At 29.4% G+C, this 16133-nt stretch overlaps 1 protein-coding gene across 3 annotated transcripts; it reads right to left on the reverse strand.

Annotated features, from left to right (window-relative positions):
• Positions 1-39: 39 nt before the first annotated feature.
• LOC114193225 lies at positions 40-16007 on the reverse strand. 3 transcript variants are annotated; one of them, XR_003606240.1, is made up of 11 exons: positions 15748-16007; positions 14879-15001; positions 14203-14438; positions 12814-12850; positions 12029-12086; positions 11837-11947; positions 10106-10191; positions 1645-1879; positions 647-754; positions 290-416; positions 40-151 (listed from the first exon to the last, which is right to left on the reverse strand). XR_003606240.1 is itself a non-coding variant. In XM_028082948.1 (7 exons), exons 1-6 carry the CDS (start codon positions 15850-15852, stop codon positions 11868-11870), a joined length of 639 nt encoding a protein of 212 aa, XP_027938749.1. In that variant the 5' UTR covers positions 15853-16007; the 3' UTR covers positions 10411-10761; positions 11837-11867. The 3 variants fall into 3 exon arrangements, 2 of the variants coding, with proteins under 2 accessions (XP_027938749.1, XP_027938750.1); XM_028082948.1 differs by lacking the exons at positions 40-151; positions 290-416; positions 647-754; positions 1645-1879; positions 10106-10191 and adding an exon at positions 10411-10761; XM_028082949.1 differs by lacking the exons at positions 40-151; positions 290-416; positions 647-754; positions 1645-1879; positions 10106-10191 and adding an exon at positions 10854-11093.
• Between the last annotated feature and the right edge of the window lie 126 nt (positions 16008-16133).

The raw sequence follows: 16133 nt of genomic DNA on the forward strand, positions 1-16133 counted from the left end.
TAGCATCAGAAGCCTCTAGCATATTTTCACATCCAAGAATCAATAATGCCATGGTTGGAATTAACAAGATCCTGTTGTTAATGACTAGTAAAAGCATACCTCTATTATGCTGTTCTGATCGGATGCTACTGCATCATCTTGGTTCTGAATGCTGTTTATGAAAGAGAAAAGATAAATTTTATAAAATGAAACTAAGACGTAATAGAGCACAATATATATAACAGAATAAGGAAATTATGTTAAGATGTGTAAAACTAGGGTAAAAGTTAAACTCTTCTAGAAAACTCACCCCTCTTCACATCCTCCATGTATTCCTTTCGCATTCGGTTAAAGTAGCTGTTTGACTCTTCTACATCTCCCATGTACTCCTTTCGCGTTCGTTTGAAGTACCTCTTCGACTCTTCTACATCTCCCATCTGATTTTAAAAGGCAATTTAACTATAATAATTATAAAACAAGAACAAAACAAGAACGGAAGGAATTGATACCACCAGAGAAATAAATAGCGTATGCAGAGACACATCCAATGACAATTTCTGTTATGCCAAATTTGATGACTTTTACTATTTTCAGAATCACAGAACCATGATTTATGACATTTTAAAAGCGACCATACATAAAAATTAGACTCTACTAGAAAACTCACCACCCTCTTCACATCCTCCTCGTACTCTTTTGGAAGTCGTTTATAGTTCCTCTGCGCTTCTTTTTCAAATGATCGAAAATAACTGTGAATCATTAGTCTCGATCAAACCTGGACAGCAACAAAGAGTTGAGCTATAACATGAACCATAGGTTTCACTATGATTCACGTATTAGGACGACAGAAGAGGAGAAGAGGAGATTAATCGGAGAAATACAATACCAATTAGACCTGAATTTAATATCATAAAGTAATGATATCACTCTCAATCCAATAATGAATTTATGGATTTTCATCTTAATATATCATTCTAATTTTCCATGATACTTAGACTCATACTTAAATTATTAACATCATTGTATAACATCCTAATTTCTCATTAAACTTAAATTCATACTTAGATTACTAATATCATGTGTATCTCTAGTTTACAGTTCGGACACAAAAAACATATGTTCATAGAATAATAACATTACTAAAAAAGATCTGCCACCCAAAATCAAAGAAATTCAGGTGAATGACTCATTGGATCAACTTCTTCGCACGATGCCAAAGGCAAAATCACGGAAACAGAAAATTATTTCACAATATCACAGTTCCTTCCACTTTCTTTGTAATCGTAATCGAGTTTTATCACCCACTTAACTATTGGTTAGAATGATAAGCAGGAGGTACACCGGAACATATAATAATTTCACCAAAAACAAGGTTCGTGTGAGAATGACACCAAGTACATTTGAGAGTAACACTAAGATTATTATTTTGTGGATCAAAAAATAATAAAAATATATTAATGAAAGTTTCACCTAATCTTTGACAAAAGTTTGAATGAAAATTAACATATATTACACATCATCGAAGTGAAGTTTCAACTGTAATTGAAAAACAGTGGTAACAGCAGTTAAGGAACTGCATGTAAATTTTTCTAAAAAAAAGGAAGATGCATACGATTCGAAGAACTATTTGAAAAGGAAACAAGCGAAGTAATGCGGGGAACTAACGGAGAAGGCAGTGGCGGTGGCTCCGGCGGCGCCGAGTAATCCGAAGAGGAACACTCCTATTAGCTTGATATCTTCGGCTTTCTTTTGGTTCCAATTGCTTTCGTTTTCGTCTTTGTTCATCTCTGAATCAAACTCAACAATATCTATTCAACAATTCCAATCACCAATCACCGTTCTTCTCTCTCAGCAGCTATTGCCATCTTTTCATCCTCCTCCTTCTCCGGTTTCTGTTCATCTTACCCACCGGAATAGGTCAAATCAGTTATTTTTAGCGGTAACAACTTAAAAATAATATGTTAATTATATTTATTTTATTTTTAACTTAATTTTAATATATATTATTATTTACTATAACAAAACATAATAATAAAATAATTATTATTATAAAAATAAATAAAAATAAACAGATAATATTTTATTTATTTTGTTTTTTATTATAAAAAAATATAAATAAAGTTGTTTTTTCTTTTCTGGTCTGGTACTAAAACCTTCAGAAATATATGATAAGAAGAGTAAGAGATTTTCGAAAACACAAATATAAACTTTTACTTTTTGTACCCCACATAAAATGAAAATAGTCCACTTGCCAAAGAATGGTTACTTCCACCCCTCTTATCTCTCTACCAGGTTTTAAGTCCTCCCTTCAATTTCTTATAATTTTATTCACAAATTCTTTTAATTTTACAACAGTTTTTTAAATTAAACTCATTTAATCTTTATTCATACTGTCAACAGCAAAATGAATTTCTTTTAACTGGTTTATAATTTTTAATGTAGGCAACCTTTTATCATTTTTTTTCACTTAGTAATTACTTTTTGTTTGTATTTTTACCATTTTCTCGTCCAAACTCAATTAACTTTATTTTATTAATTTTATTATGTATAAAATTAATTTTATATATATATATATATATATATATATATATTTGTTACACACATCTTTCATAATTTTAATATAAAATTTTAGTAATATCTTTCTACTTATATCCATTCCAATAATGTATACCAATAATAAAGGAAATTATGTTTGTTGTTACATTATTTATTGACACAATTTCTTATTATATTATTTATCTATATAGATTTTTATTTTTTCTCCTTTTTAAACATAATTAACTTTATTTTTTTTTGAAATAAAATCATAAAAATGAATAAAATGATTTATTTTAATACACCTATTTTATTTTTAACAGTTTTTTTTTCCATATTGTTATTTTATGTACAATTACTTTTATATTTACAGAATTAATTGTCTTTTCTGAAAAAAATCGTCATTGTTCTTAATCTTCCACAAACTTAACGTTTTCATCGTCACATTCTTACAAAATAATAATTATATTTAGTTGTAACATTGTTATTGAAGAGCCTTTTAAGAATCAAGGAATCAACAACCCTCACAGCTGCAATAAAGCTTTCATTAGTCAAACTCTCATCAATCTTTGATTTTATAGCACTGAAGCAATATTTATTTTTTATTACTACGATTGGACTTTAACAAACATATAATTGACAGACACATGACAGAATCCTTCAAAAATATCCACAAAATTTTCATTCTATAAGGAAACATGCTTCTAGAGAATGTCTAAGCTTTTGTATGTCTTTATTAGTGTGATTAAGTTATTGATATTTATTATTATAAAATTGACTACATCTAAATTGACCGGTCGGTCACCCATCCAGTTGGTACTGACCGATCAATTTAGATGTAGAATTCCAAATGGTTGTGGTGACCGTCAAGTCTCCTTCGAGATCATACAATCCATATTGTATAGTTGATAATGTTTTAAAATATTCCATTTGTCATACGTTTATTTAATGGTTGTATTTTGGCACTTTTCATTTTACTTGGTATAAATGAAATTTCCCAAGTCTTTGATTGTATTTTGTGGCCTAAACCACTAGGTGGAAATATTTTGGTTAGTTTAGACTTGCTCTTTTATATGCCACTAAATAATGAAGTAATCATGTATGACTCTTTCAAGTTATATATCATGTTATCATTGTTGTATTGTCATAGTCCTTTTATATGGTTGAAGGAGTATGTAATTCTATATTCAAAGTCATTAAATTTTTCTTTGTTTTAAATTTTATTTTCATATTTATTGTTTTACTTTAATAGATAACATATCAAATGGAAAATATTAGTTCTAAAAAATTAATACCAGAATAACAAAGACAAAAATGAAGACTAAATACTACAAATAAAAGATATATAATGACTATAGAACAAAGACATATAAAACGGTCTAAAAGAAGAAAAAATAGTAAAGTGAGGACAATCAACATTATTCAGATGACAAACAATTCTTCAAGAATGAGAGTGACATCTATTTGACAGTTGGCTTGATCCATAAATAATGTAAGTAATATTCAATCTCAATTAACATATCAAACCTTTCTTTCCTATACATATATATATTTTTTAAAATACTAATATACACACACATAAACACATATATTACCCTCAAACATTTCTCTTGTAATTTATTTATTTTTATTTAACATGATAGGTTATAATTTTACACCACAAAAGTTTGAAGGATGTAATGATAATAAGCAGGACCAAACAATTCAAATGTGAGTAACATGCAACATGGTTAATACACTCTTACCACCAAAATCAAACCTATGACATTTCAATACTTTATATATAGTGTGTAATGTAAAGATTTTTATAATCGAAAAGATTATTGTCAACATTACACCTTATATTATTTTAAATTCTTTATAATGTAAAGATTGTTTAATATGCTTACATTATTTCTAACTCTTTTTATATAAAAGTTTAAATTTTGTTTAAATATAATTAGTTTATTTTGAAAACATGATAGATTATGGTTTTGCACCACAAAAGTTTGAAAGATATAATAATAGTAAAGCATGACCAAGTAATACACATGTCACTAACATGTCACTAACACCGAAAGTGCACTTTTATTTTAATTTAGGTTATTTTAATAATTTACATCTACTTCATGTAAAAAAAAATACACTAAATTTTAGTTAATTTGTTGTAATTTTTTATATGCAAAAAAAATTATTTTCTTTTAAGTATAATTTATTACTTTTAACCATTTATAATACAATTTTATTTAGTTATTTAACATGACAATTGTTAATTGTATGTCACAAATATTTCAAGAAACAAATTCCAATGCATTAGGACAAAGTAATACACGTTTAAGAGTTATTGAACCTGCTTAATATATTTTTCTTACAATAATTAAGTTATGTTATAGTTTAATAATGTACTTTTACTTTTTCTTCAATTTATAATAATATACATCAAAAAATGTAGCAATGCAACATAGATTCCCACAAATATGCATGATAATGCTGAATAATTTTCAAATATTGTTCCAATGGTCAAATTTCAAATGCCTACTCCAACTATATATCGACATTGTCATGCACAATTGTTTATCATGAATCATATGATATGTGTTGCTATAGTGGAAAAATATTACTTCCACATGTTACTCCTCTAGATCGTTCATTTAAAAGTAAGTATTTTAAACAACATATATGCTTTCATTCACTTCACTCGGTATTCATATGGACAAAAATATAGTTGCATAAATAATTGTGGTATATAAAGTTTTCATGCTCAAGGTGCAATAAATCACAAGATAGTAGGATTTATCCAAATAACGGATCTAAACCTTATTTTTTTTATAGCTATACATTTATGACACTGAACATGAATTACAAAATAGGATGTTGGAAACTTCTTAACTTTATCAAACCATTGTTAATAACTTGCAACAAATACTACATTGATGTAGTCCTTTTGTGCATGTACTTATATAACTTGCTCAAAAACCAAATTTTAATGAATTTTATTTACTCATTAAAGAGTTTTTCCAATCAACAACAATACAATCTTCCAACTATATCTCAAGTAGCAACAATTATTATTATTGGAGACACATAATCAATGACACTTGGATGAAACATTAACGTTGTAAATCATGATAAAAATTTAATAAACATGCAAGAAATTGTCGAATATTATAACCCTTTATAATTTCCTCTATTATTTCCTTTTGACACATTGATTGAGACATTAACAACAAAAGTCATAATGGCCAAAGTATCTCATGTAGAGAATGCTATAATTACATGGTTCAGGTAAATTCTACCATAATCACCTATTTATCAACAATTTACTTATGAATGAAATTTTTTAAACATACATGCTTACTTCAATGTATATTCGTTTAAACAATCAATCTATAGTATTACAAATGAGAGTACTATTACAACAATATTTTGTACACAACTATGTCAAGCTTAAACTAGGGAGGTTACCTTGAATTCGTAATCATCAAAATAATATTCGTCCTGAAGTGTACCAAGGTTTGCTAGATGTTTTGCATAAAGTTCAAACTCATACAAATACTTAATGTAAGTAACATACAAAATCTATTACATCTAAATATATTAACACTCATAATGTCTTTGAAGATAATGTTGACAAGAAGATGATATAACAGTTATTGCTTACGATATTGGTAGTCATTGAGACTTGACACAACGTTAAGAAAATATGATAACTATTGTTCATGATGATAAACGAAATAATTTTATTACAGTGACATGTAATTTGTCTTAGAGTAAAATTTCTTCAAAACAACAAACTCCATGAGATCGTCTTAGCTAGTTCACAAGAATCTTTAGAAAAATTTGAGCAATTAAAGGAAGATGTCATTAATATAAAAGAGTCATTGAAAAAAGTTATAAGTTACATGTATGTCACTAAATTCCAGAAACTTGGTCTACCCCATATACATATGCTATTGATCTTACACAATAATAATAAATTAAGTGATTCAAAAGATTATGATAGCATTGTCAAGACAGAAATATCCAAAAAGGAAGAAGAACCACAATTTCATGATGTTGTACCAAAACATTTGATACATGATTTTTGTGAAACTCTTAATCCTAAATCATCATGTATGAAGCACAATCAATGCAAGAAGAGATTTCCCAAAAATTTCTTGAAAGAAACACGTCAAGGTAATGATTCATATCCTCAGTACAAAAGACGTTTCGATGAACCAATTTCTACAAATAGAAATCTAATTGTTGAAAACATATAGGTGGTTCCTTATAACCCTTGGTTACTCTTAAAATATGTCTGTCATATAAATGTTGAGGTACGTAACAAAATCAAAAGTTTTAAATATTTGTATAAGTATGTTTACAAATGTCCAAATTAAGTAATATTGGAGGTTCATAGAAGATTTACTACAAATGAGGTCATACAATATCTTGATGCTAGATGAAATTGTGCTCTAAAGACTTTATGAATATCTTGAGATGTATCATGTACTGAATGAATCCATATGTTGAAAGATTACAAATTCATTTACCAAATCAACATCAAATATGATTTTATAAGCATAAAAATATTAATGATATAGATAATAACAACTCTAAAACTGTACTCACACCATTCTTCGCCCTAAGTGGAAAAGAACCACAATCTAAAAGATTTTTGTATAGAGAAATTTCAGAGCATTAATGTTGTGATAACAAACAAAATGAATGTTACTAAAGAAGGTCAAACAAGAAAGTTATTGACGAATTTATAATGTATATCCTTCAAAAGGGATATAGTATAAATTCACCAATAACTTTCTTGCTTGGTTTTCTTTAGTACCATTCGTTTTTCTATTATTTCAACAATAATGTTATGAAATTTCTCAATACAAAAATCTTTTAGATTATGGGTCTCTTCCATTTAGGCAGAAAGATCATGTGAGCATGGTTTTGGAGTGGTTATCATCATTTAATGTGTCACTGATGTTTTGATGCTTATAAAATTGCACTTGATATTGATGTGAAAAGTAAATTTGTAGTGTTTTAACACATGGATTCATTCAATACATTGTAGATCTAAAGATATTCCATAAATCCTCTAAAGCACAAATTCATCTAACATCAAGATATTATTGGACTTCATCTATAATAAATTCTCTATGAACTTCCATTGTTACTCGATCTAAACCTTTGCGAACACACTTATACAAATATTTATACTTTTGATGTTGTTGCACACCTTAACATTTATATAACAACACATTTTAACATTAACGAAGGGTTATAAGGAACCACCCATATGTTGTCAACAATCACATTTATATTTATAGAAATTGGTTCATCAAAACATATTTTGTATTGAGTATATGAATCCTTGACACATTTTTTTTCAAGAAATTTTTGGAAAATCACTTTTTGCATTGGTTGTGTTTCATACATGGTGATTTAAGATTAAGAGTTTCACAAGGACCATGTATCAAATGTTTTAGTATAACTTCAAGAAATTGTGGTTCTTCTTCCTTTTTGGGTATTTATGCCTTGACAATGTTATCATAGTCTTTTGATTCACATAATTTATCATTATTGTCTAAGATCAATAACATATCTACATGGGATAGACCAAGTTTTTGAAATTTAGTGAAATACATGTAACTTATAAAATTTTCAATGACTCCATTAATTAATGACATATTCATTTAATTGCTCAATTTTTTTTAAAGGTTCTTGTGAGTAAGTCAAGATAGTCTTGTAGATTCTGTAATTTTAAAGGAATTTCATTCCAAGACAGATTGCATGTCAATGTAAGGAAAATATTTAGTTTATTGTCATGAGCAACAATTGTCATACCATCTTTAAAGTGGTGTGTCAAATATCGACGACTACCAATAAATGATGTTGGTAATATTATCTTTTTGCAAACATTATCCTCAAAGATATTAAAATATGAGTGTTAATATATTTAAATGTAATGAATTTTGTATGTTACTTACACTAAGTACCTATGTGAGTTTGACCTCCATGCAAAGAATCTTGTAAACCTTTGTACACTTCTACACGAGTATTATTTTGATGATTCTAAATCCATCACAATTTCTTTACCTCAATCTTGATGTAATTATCTACGACATATTGTTGTAATAGTCATCTCGCTTGTATTATTACATATTTGATCATTTGGATGAATCTACATTGAGGTAATCATGTATTTGTAATAATGTATTAAAAAAATGTACTCATAAGTAAATTGTTCAAAAATATGTCATCATGATAAAATTTACATGAGCGGTGTAACTATAATATTTTCGGCATGAGATACTTCAACCATTATCATTTTTTGTGTTGATGTCCTAATCATATGTACCAAAAGAAAATAATAGAGAGTTTTGTAAAGGGTAGTAATATCCGACAATTTCTTGTATGTTTATTAAATTTTCATCATGATTTACAACTTGAATGTCTTACCCACGTGTCATTGATTTTGTGTCTCCACTAATAATAATTGTTGCTACTTTAGATGAAATCGAAAGATTGTATTGTGTTTCATTACCAAAACCCTCTTTATATGAATAAAGAACATTCAAGAATATTTGGTTATTGAGCAAGTTATATAAGTACATGCACAAAAGAATTGCACTAATATAATATTTATTGCAAGTTATTAACAATGGTCTGATGAAGTTGAGGACTTTCCCATATTTTATTTTGTAATTCATGTTCAACGTTCAATGTCATAAATGTAACAAGGTTTAGACGCGTCATTTGGATAAAATCTTCCTATTTTGTGATATATTACACCTTGAACATAAAAACTATATGTACCCCAATCATTTGCAACTATAATGTCATCATTTATGAACACCCAATAAATTGAATGAAAGCACATGATTGTACGACTACTTATATGCTATAAACAATGTTTACTTTCAAACAAACCATATACAAATATTTTAAGTAACATTTTTCTGTCAAAGCAACACATATGATGTGTCATGGTAAAACAATCATGTATGACAATGTTGACATGTAATTAAAATAGACAATTGAACGATATTTGAAAATTTTCGAGTATATTATTTAACTACAACATAACTTATTATAAATTGAAGAAGTAGTATATTACTAAACTACAACATAACTTATAAGAAGAATATACTTACTAGGTTCAATAACATAAATTAACAACTATCATGTTAAATAAATAAATAAATAAAATTATATGATAAAATGGTAAAAGGAAATAATAAATTATATTTAAAAGAAAAATAATTTTTTTTGCATATAAAAAATTACAAATAATTGACTAAAATTTAGTGTAACATTTTTAAGTAGCACTCATGACATTCGATGTTAATAATATGTGTATTATATGATTATGCTTCATTATCATTACGTCCTTCAAATCATTGTAGTATAAAACCATAACTTGTAATGTTTAAAGGTAAATAAATTATATTTAAACAAAATTTAAACTTTTAAATAGAATGAGTTAGAAAGAATGCAAGACATTATAAGGTGTAATGTTAACCATAATTGTTTCAAATGTAACAATCTTTACATTACACACTTAAAAAAATATAAGAAAAATATTGAAATACCACAAGTTTAATTTTGATGGTAAGAATGTACTAACCACGTTGCATGTTGCTGACATGTAATTACTTGGTCCTGCTTTATTTCTATTACATCATTCAAACTTCTGTGGTGCACAATTATAACCTGTCATGTTAAATAAAATAAATAAATTATATGCTAAAAATTTGAAGGTAATATATGTCTATTTGTATAGGAAAAAAATGTTTGATATGTTAATTGACATTTGAAAGTTACCTGCATCGTTTACTGACCAAGCCACCTATCCAATAGATATCATTGTCACTCGTGGAGAATTGTTTGCCATTTGAATGGTGTTGATTATCCTTTATGTTTTCTTCTTTTTTTAATTGTTCTATGTCTTTGTTACGTGGTCATTCTACATCTTCTATTTACAATGTGTAGTCTCCATCTTTCTCTTTATTATTCTAATGTTGATTTTTGAACACTAATATTTCCATTTGGTATGTTATCCATTTAAGTTAAAACAATAAATATGAAAATAAATTTTAATACAAATAAAAATCTAATAATTGACTAATACAATACAACAATGATAACATGATATACAACTTGAAAGAACCATACATGATTTCATTATTTAGCAACATATAAAAGAGGAAGTTTGAACCAACAAAAGCATTTCCACCTCGTGGTTTTGGTCACAAAATTCAATCAAAACTCAGGAAGTTCCACCTATACCAAGTAAAAAGAAAAGTACCAACACAAAAAATACAACCATTAAATAAACATATAGCAAATGAAATATACTTTAAAGCATTATCAAATAATACAATATAACAATTATAACTATAAATAAATATCCTTTTCCATTTTCCATGTTTCCCAGTAAAATAAATTACTACAACTGCCACAATTAAATTGAAAGAAAGATTAAAAAATACAATATAAAAAAATTGTCTATTCTTCCATTGTTGGAGCAAGAAGCCCCTTTCACCACACTGTGGACCAATATGACCAGTATTCCAATGCATGGGTAGTCTAAGAAAAAAACTTCATCTATATCCCTATAAGTATCCAAGACATAAATTTTGTAATAATAAATAACAATAACTTAACGACACTAATAAAGACACACAGAAACACATATGCAACGTGGTCTGCAGTGCATTTTGTAGAGCATGCCATATAGTTTTGATTTTCCTTCCTTTTGTTCGGATGATTAAAATCCCCCCAAGTTGGGGGAAACCTTTGAAATGTTCATAAAAATTAAATATAGTGGATAGAGGATCACATGTTAATCCCTTTCTCCTCGTTCCAAATATAACCGAAAAGTAGTATCTATCACATGTTTCATGTAGTGACCCTTACCTTGAATTCACTTCTAGAAATTCTGTAATAATATATATTACTTCCAAATGCAGATGATTATTGGAAAGTCTCAGTATACATTGATAAAAATATTTACAAAGTTGTGTAGAACAAATTTATAGAAGTCTCCGAGAAGTCCCAATAGTGTTCAGTAAATGAACTAATTGGGTACAAAATAATTTAAAAGATTTTAAAGAGGCCATTGACGTCTGATTGGAATGCTTATCAATTAAATATGTCCCTGGATAATCAATCCCACAGAAAAAAATTCAATGCATCCAAGGACAACAACTTTACAATAAAACAGACCAACACCATCATTATTAATTTATGATGCAATAATTACCAAAAATTTAGTAGCAGCAGAATCATAATTTAGCGGGATGATAATTCTATTATGGGAAAGCTTAAGAGGACCTTTGGTGATTAACTTGAATACCTCATCTGGGTTGTTGTACAGAGTTGGGCAATTACAGATTTTGGTTCTTCCTTTCCTTTTGTATGGCTTCATATGAGCAAATTACTTCTTTGAACTTGGCCTCAGAAGCCTCTATCACATTTTAACATCCAAGAATCAATAATGCTATGGTTGGAGTTAACAAGATCCTATTAATGACTAGTAAAGGCATACCTCTATTATCTTGGTTCTGGTCAGGATGATACTGCATTGCCTTGGTTCTAAATGCTGTCTATAGAAGAGATAAGATAAAATTTATAAAATGAAACTAAGACCTGATAGAGCAATATATATATAGTAGAATAAGGAATTTATATTAAGATGTCCAAAACCAAGGTAAAAAGATATGAACGCTAAGTACATCTTTGCTGCAAACTAGATGTTATAGAAAGTGTTATACTAAAGTTTATAGTTAGTTCTTGGCCCATTATACATATAATTTATGCGTGATACAAACTCCTTTATTATAGAACTTTCCATAAGAATTTTGGCAACTAACAATGGATTTTGCTAGACCAATATCCATCATCTCAAGAAAAATATATTACAATCTCTATAGGGAGGACAATCAAAATACTGAATATAAAAATTGCAAATGAAAATTAAGGCAGCCTTATAACATGAGCACAAACAGTAATAATCTTATTTTTCGCATGGATTCACTAATTTCCAACAAATTGATAACCAAACCAACGGTTTTAATAAATAAGAAGGGTGCAAAACCAACCACCCGTCAAATAATATCAAGCAAAGGGTCAATCTTAGTCCTTTTCTTTCTTACATATCTTGATAACCAAAATAAAGAATTCACCATAATTCATAAATCAATCTCTTTATCAATACATATGTAGTGCATAAAGTTTATAAAGCATAAAGCAATATGAAAATAGATAATGATAATAGCAATAATAATAAATAATAATAATAATAATAACAAACAAAAATAAATGAAAATTTACCTTAATCTCAGCATCTGTATAGGGTGTTGTTCTAAACCTGAGATCCATAAAAGGAACCATTAACAACAACGTGAATGCAAAACAAACATGTTACAGTACACGTTCATGTATGGTTTTCAGTTAACAAATAATGTTCAATAAGCTATCAACAAATACCAAAATCACATATTTTTTTATAGGGTAATAATTACATATTGCTCCAAACGAGACATTACTCTAACCGTCCTATTATATCATATAATATCTTCAAATATTCTAGTTATAGCCATTTTCTTCCTGTCAACATGATTCTCATATTCTAGCAAGAACTGCGCCATCTTGTGCTCTGTCATATTTCTACCAAATCACACCTTATACAATCTAGTATCTAATATTACAAAGGCAAAGTAAGGTTCGTATTTCTACCAAATCAACCTTACACAATCTCGTATCTGATATTACAAAGGCAAAGTTACAATGCTTAACACTATATTGTGATAAATCAGGGAAGGAAAACAAGCGCTTTATACGTTCCTACAAAAGCTTACAATGCTTACAATGCTTAAGAATTATGTGATAAATTATAGAATATTAAATAAAGAATTTAATTCTGATATAAACTAAAGAGCAAACAAGCGCTTGATTATTCTAGCTTGAATAATTTTTTCAAACAAGTGCAACAACATGGTCTGTTGATTGTTTAAATAAGATTAAAGTTTAATCAATATTGTGAATGTCGAACAGTTCAAAATATGGAATTTATTCTATAATTACAACATGCGGTTAGGCTCATATCTTGATTTTTACTAGAAAGACACGAAAGGAGCTTGGATGATATATAACGGGGAGAGGGTGGTTAATTAGGAGCCACGGAGGGAAACATGAGTCAAATAATGACGACATTGAGCTGGAACAAAGACAAAATGTAGGAAATCCCAACAGAATGGGTGGTGTCATGTCATAAACGGGATCACCACAGTGGGGTATGCCATTCCTAAAGATGTGAAGTGGCGTTCCTAAGACTGGGATTGTCTTGGTTTTCCTCTGACATTATATTTCTTGCTGTTTTTTCTTTCTAAAGCCCCAGAACTTCAAAATAGCTACTGGCTGTAAGGAGCTTGGTTCCATTTTCCAATTCAATAAATAAATACCTATCACATTCTGATGTATCCATCTCCTTCTAATACAGGGCGTTGAATACCATTAAAAGTTATACTATCCTAGACTCCCAGTATCCAAGGCTCCTCACAATGCAAATGTACAAGGGAGGGCCACTGTGCACGGCATTACCTTTTCATTTGCAAAGAGAATATTCGGATTAAAACACATGATTAAATGATCACCACCAAGACAAAACTTTAATGTTGTGTCAGGTCTCACTGAATAAAATAACACTATTTCTGTAAGTACCTGTCAAGACCCAAAACTGAGTAGTGATGTGATAGTGAATAGTTTCTGCTCTCTCCTGGAGTGTGTTGATAATTGGCCCATTGCTCTCTGAAGGATTCTTCGGCCTTCCAATACCAATCATCTCTTTGAAAATGTTGATGATGTGCACCACTACCATTTCCCTTCCAGCTCTCGTAGCTTCTTCTACGCTTATCCCTTTCCCGATTAAACACACTTTGCATGCGCTTTATACGTTCCTACAAAAGCAACCTAGAATCAAGACACACTGCCTAGCCTCAACCAACCAATTAAACATCTAAGCAAGCAAAGAAAAAAACACAATTTCTTTGATTTACTATAGAGAATAAAATAAAATAAAAAATACACACTACAGTCAAATCTGCTTTCATAACAAAGTACTGTGACTCAGGATCGCCCATCAGAAGGATCGCATTACATCTCCCATTTTATTTTAAAAGTAAATGTTTAACTAAATAATAATAATAAAACAAAAATGAAAGTAATTGATACTAGAAAGAATAAATAGTCTTTGCAGAGACACATCTAATAACAAATTGTTTTGTATGCTAAATTTGTTGATTTTTAATCTAACTATTTTCAAAGTCATCAGTACCATGATTTATGAGTTTTACAATGACCATACATAGAAATTAAACTCTACTTCTCGAAAACTCACCACCCTCTCCACCTCCTCCTCATACTCCTCTTGCAGTCGTTTATTGTACCTCTTCCATGCTTCTTCTTGAAATGATGATCGAAAAGAACTGCCACTCGCTCCTCTTGACTGCGACCTGGACAGCTACAAAGAGTTCAACAATAGCATGATTCATGAACCATCAGTTTATTCCTGTGCATCTCTAGCTTGCATTTCAAACACAAAAAGAAAAAAGAAAAAAAGGGCTTTTCATACAGCATAATCTCCAACAACGTAAGAGGAAAATATATGTTCATAGAATAATAACATTACTAAAAAAATCTGCCACCTAAAAATCAAAGCGATTCTGGTGAATGACTCATCCGATCAACTTCTTCACACGTTGCCAAAGGCAACCATCACGAAAACACTGTAAATTATTTCACAGTGGAGGATCACCATGGTTCCAACCAATTTTCATGAAACACGTAATCGAGTTTTATCATCTCAATTTCAAAAGTTGAAAATTCTAATGAGTAAGTCACTTAAGGATTGATTAGAATGATAAGCACGAGGTAAACCAGACCATGTAACAGTTTCTTCAAAAACATGGTTCGTGTGAGAATGACACAACAAAGTGCAATTGAGAATAGCACTAAGATCATTATTCTGTAACAAAAAAAGTAATAAAAATATACTAGAATTGAAGTTTCAACTAATCTCTGACAAAAGTTTGCATGCAAATCGGCATATATTATACGTCATCAAAGTTAAATTTCAACAATAATTGGAAAACAACGGCAGCAGCGGTTAAGGAACTGCATGTAAGTTTTTCTAAAAAAAAAAGGAAGATGCATACGATTTGAAGAACAATTTGAAAAGGAAACAAACAAACTAATGCGGAAACTAACGGAGAAGGCAGTGACGGCGGCGCCGAGTAATCCGAAGAGGAAAACTCCCCAAAGCTTGATATCGTGCGCTTTCTTTTCGTTCCGATCGCTTTCGTCTTTGTTCATTTCTGAATCAAAGACAAACAATAGCACAATTCAACGATTCCAATCTCCAATTGTTCCACAATCCAAATTCTTTTTTTCTCTCACAGCAGCGATTGCCATCTATTTCTCCTCCTCGCCCTCCTCCGGTTCCTGTTCAACTAAATCACCAGAATCGATCCGGTCCGGTCCGGTCCTGCTAATATTAATCCGAATCATCACTATGACGTGGCACCAATCATCCGGTTCAAATCAACCTTTTCACTTATTGGGCCACAATGGGCCATATTCAATAAGGCCTGGCC

This window comes from Vigna unguiculata, chromosome 8, assembly GCF_004118075.2.
Source record: "Vigna unguiculata cultivar IT97K-499-35 chromosome 8, ASM411807v1, whole genome shotgun sequence".
NCBI classification, from domain to species: Eukaryota; Viridiplantae; Streptophyta; class Magnoliopsida; order Fabales; family Fabaceae; genus Vigna; species Vigna unguiculata.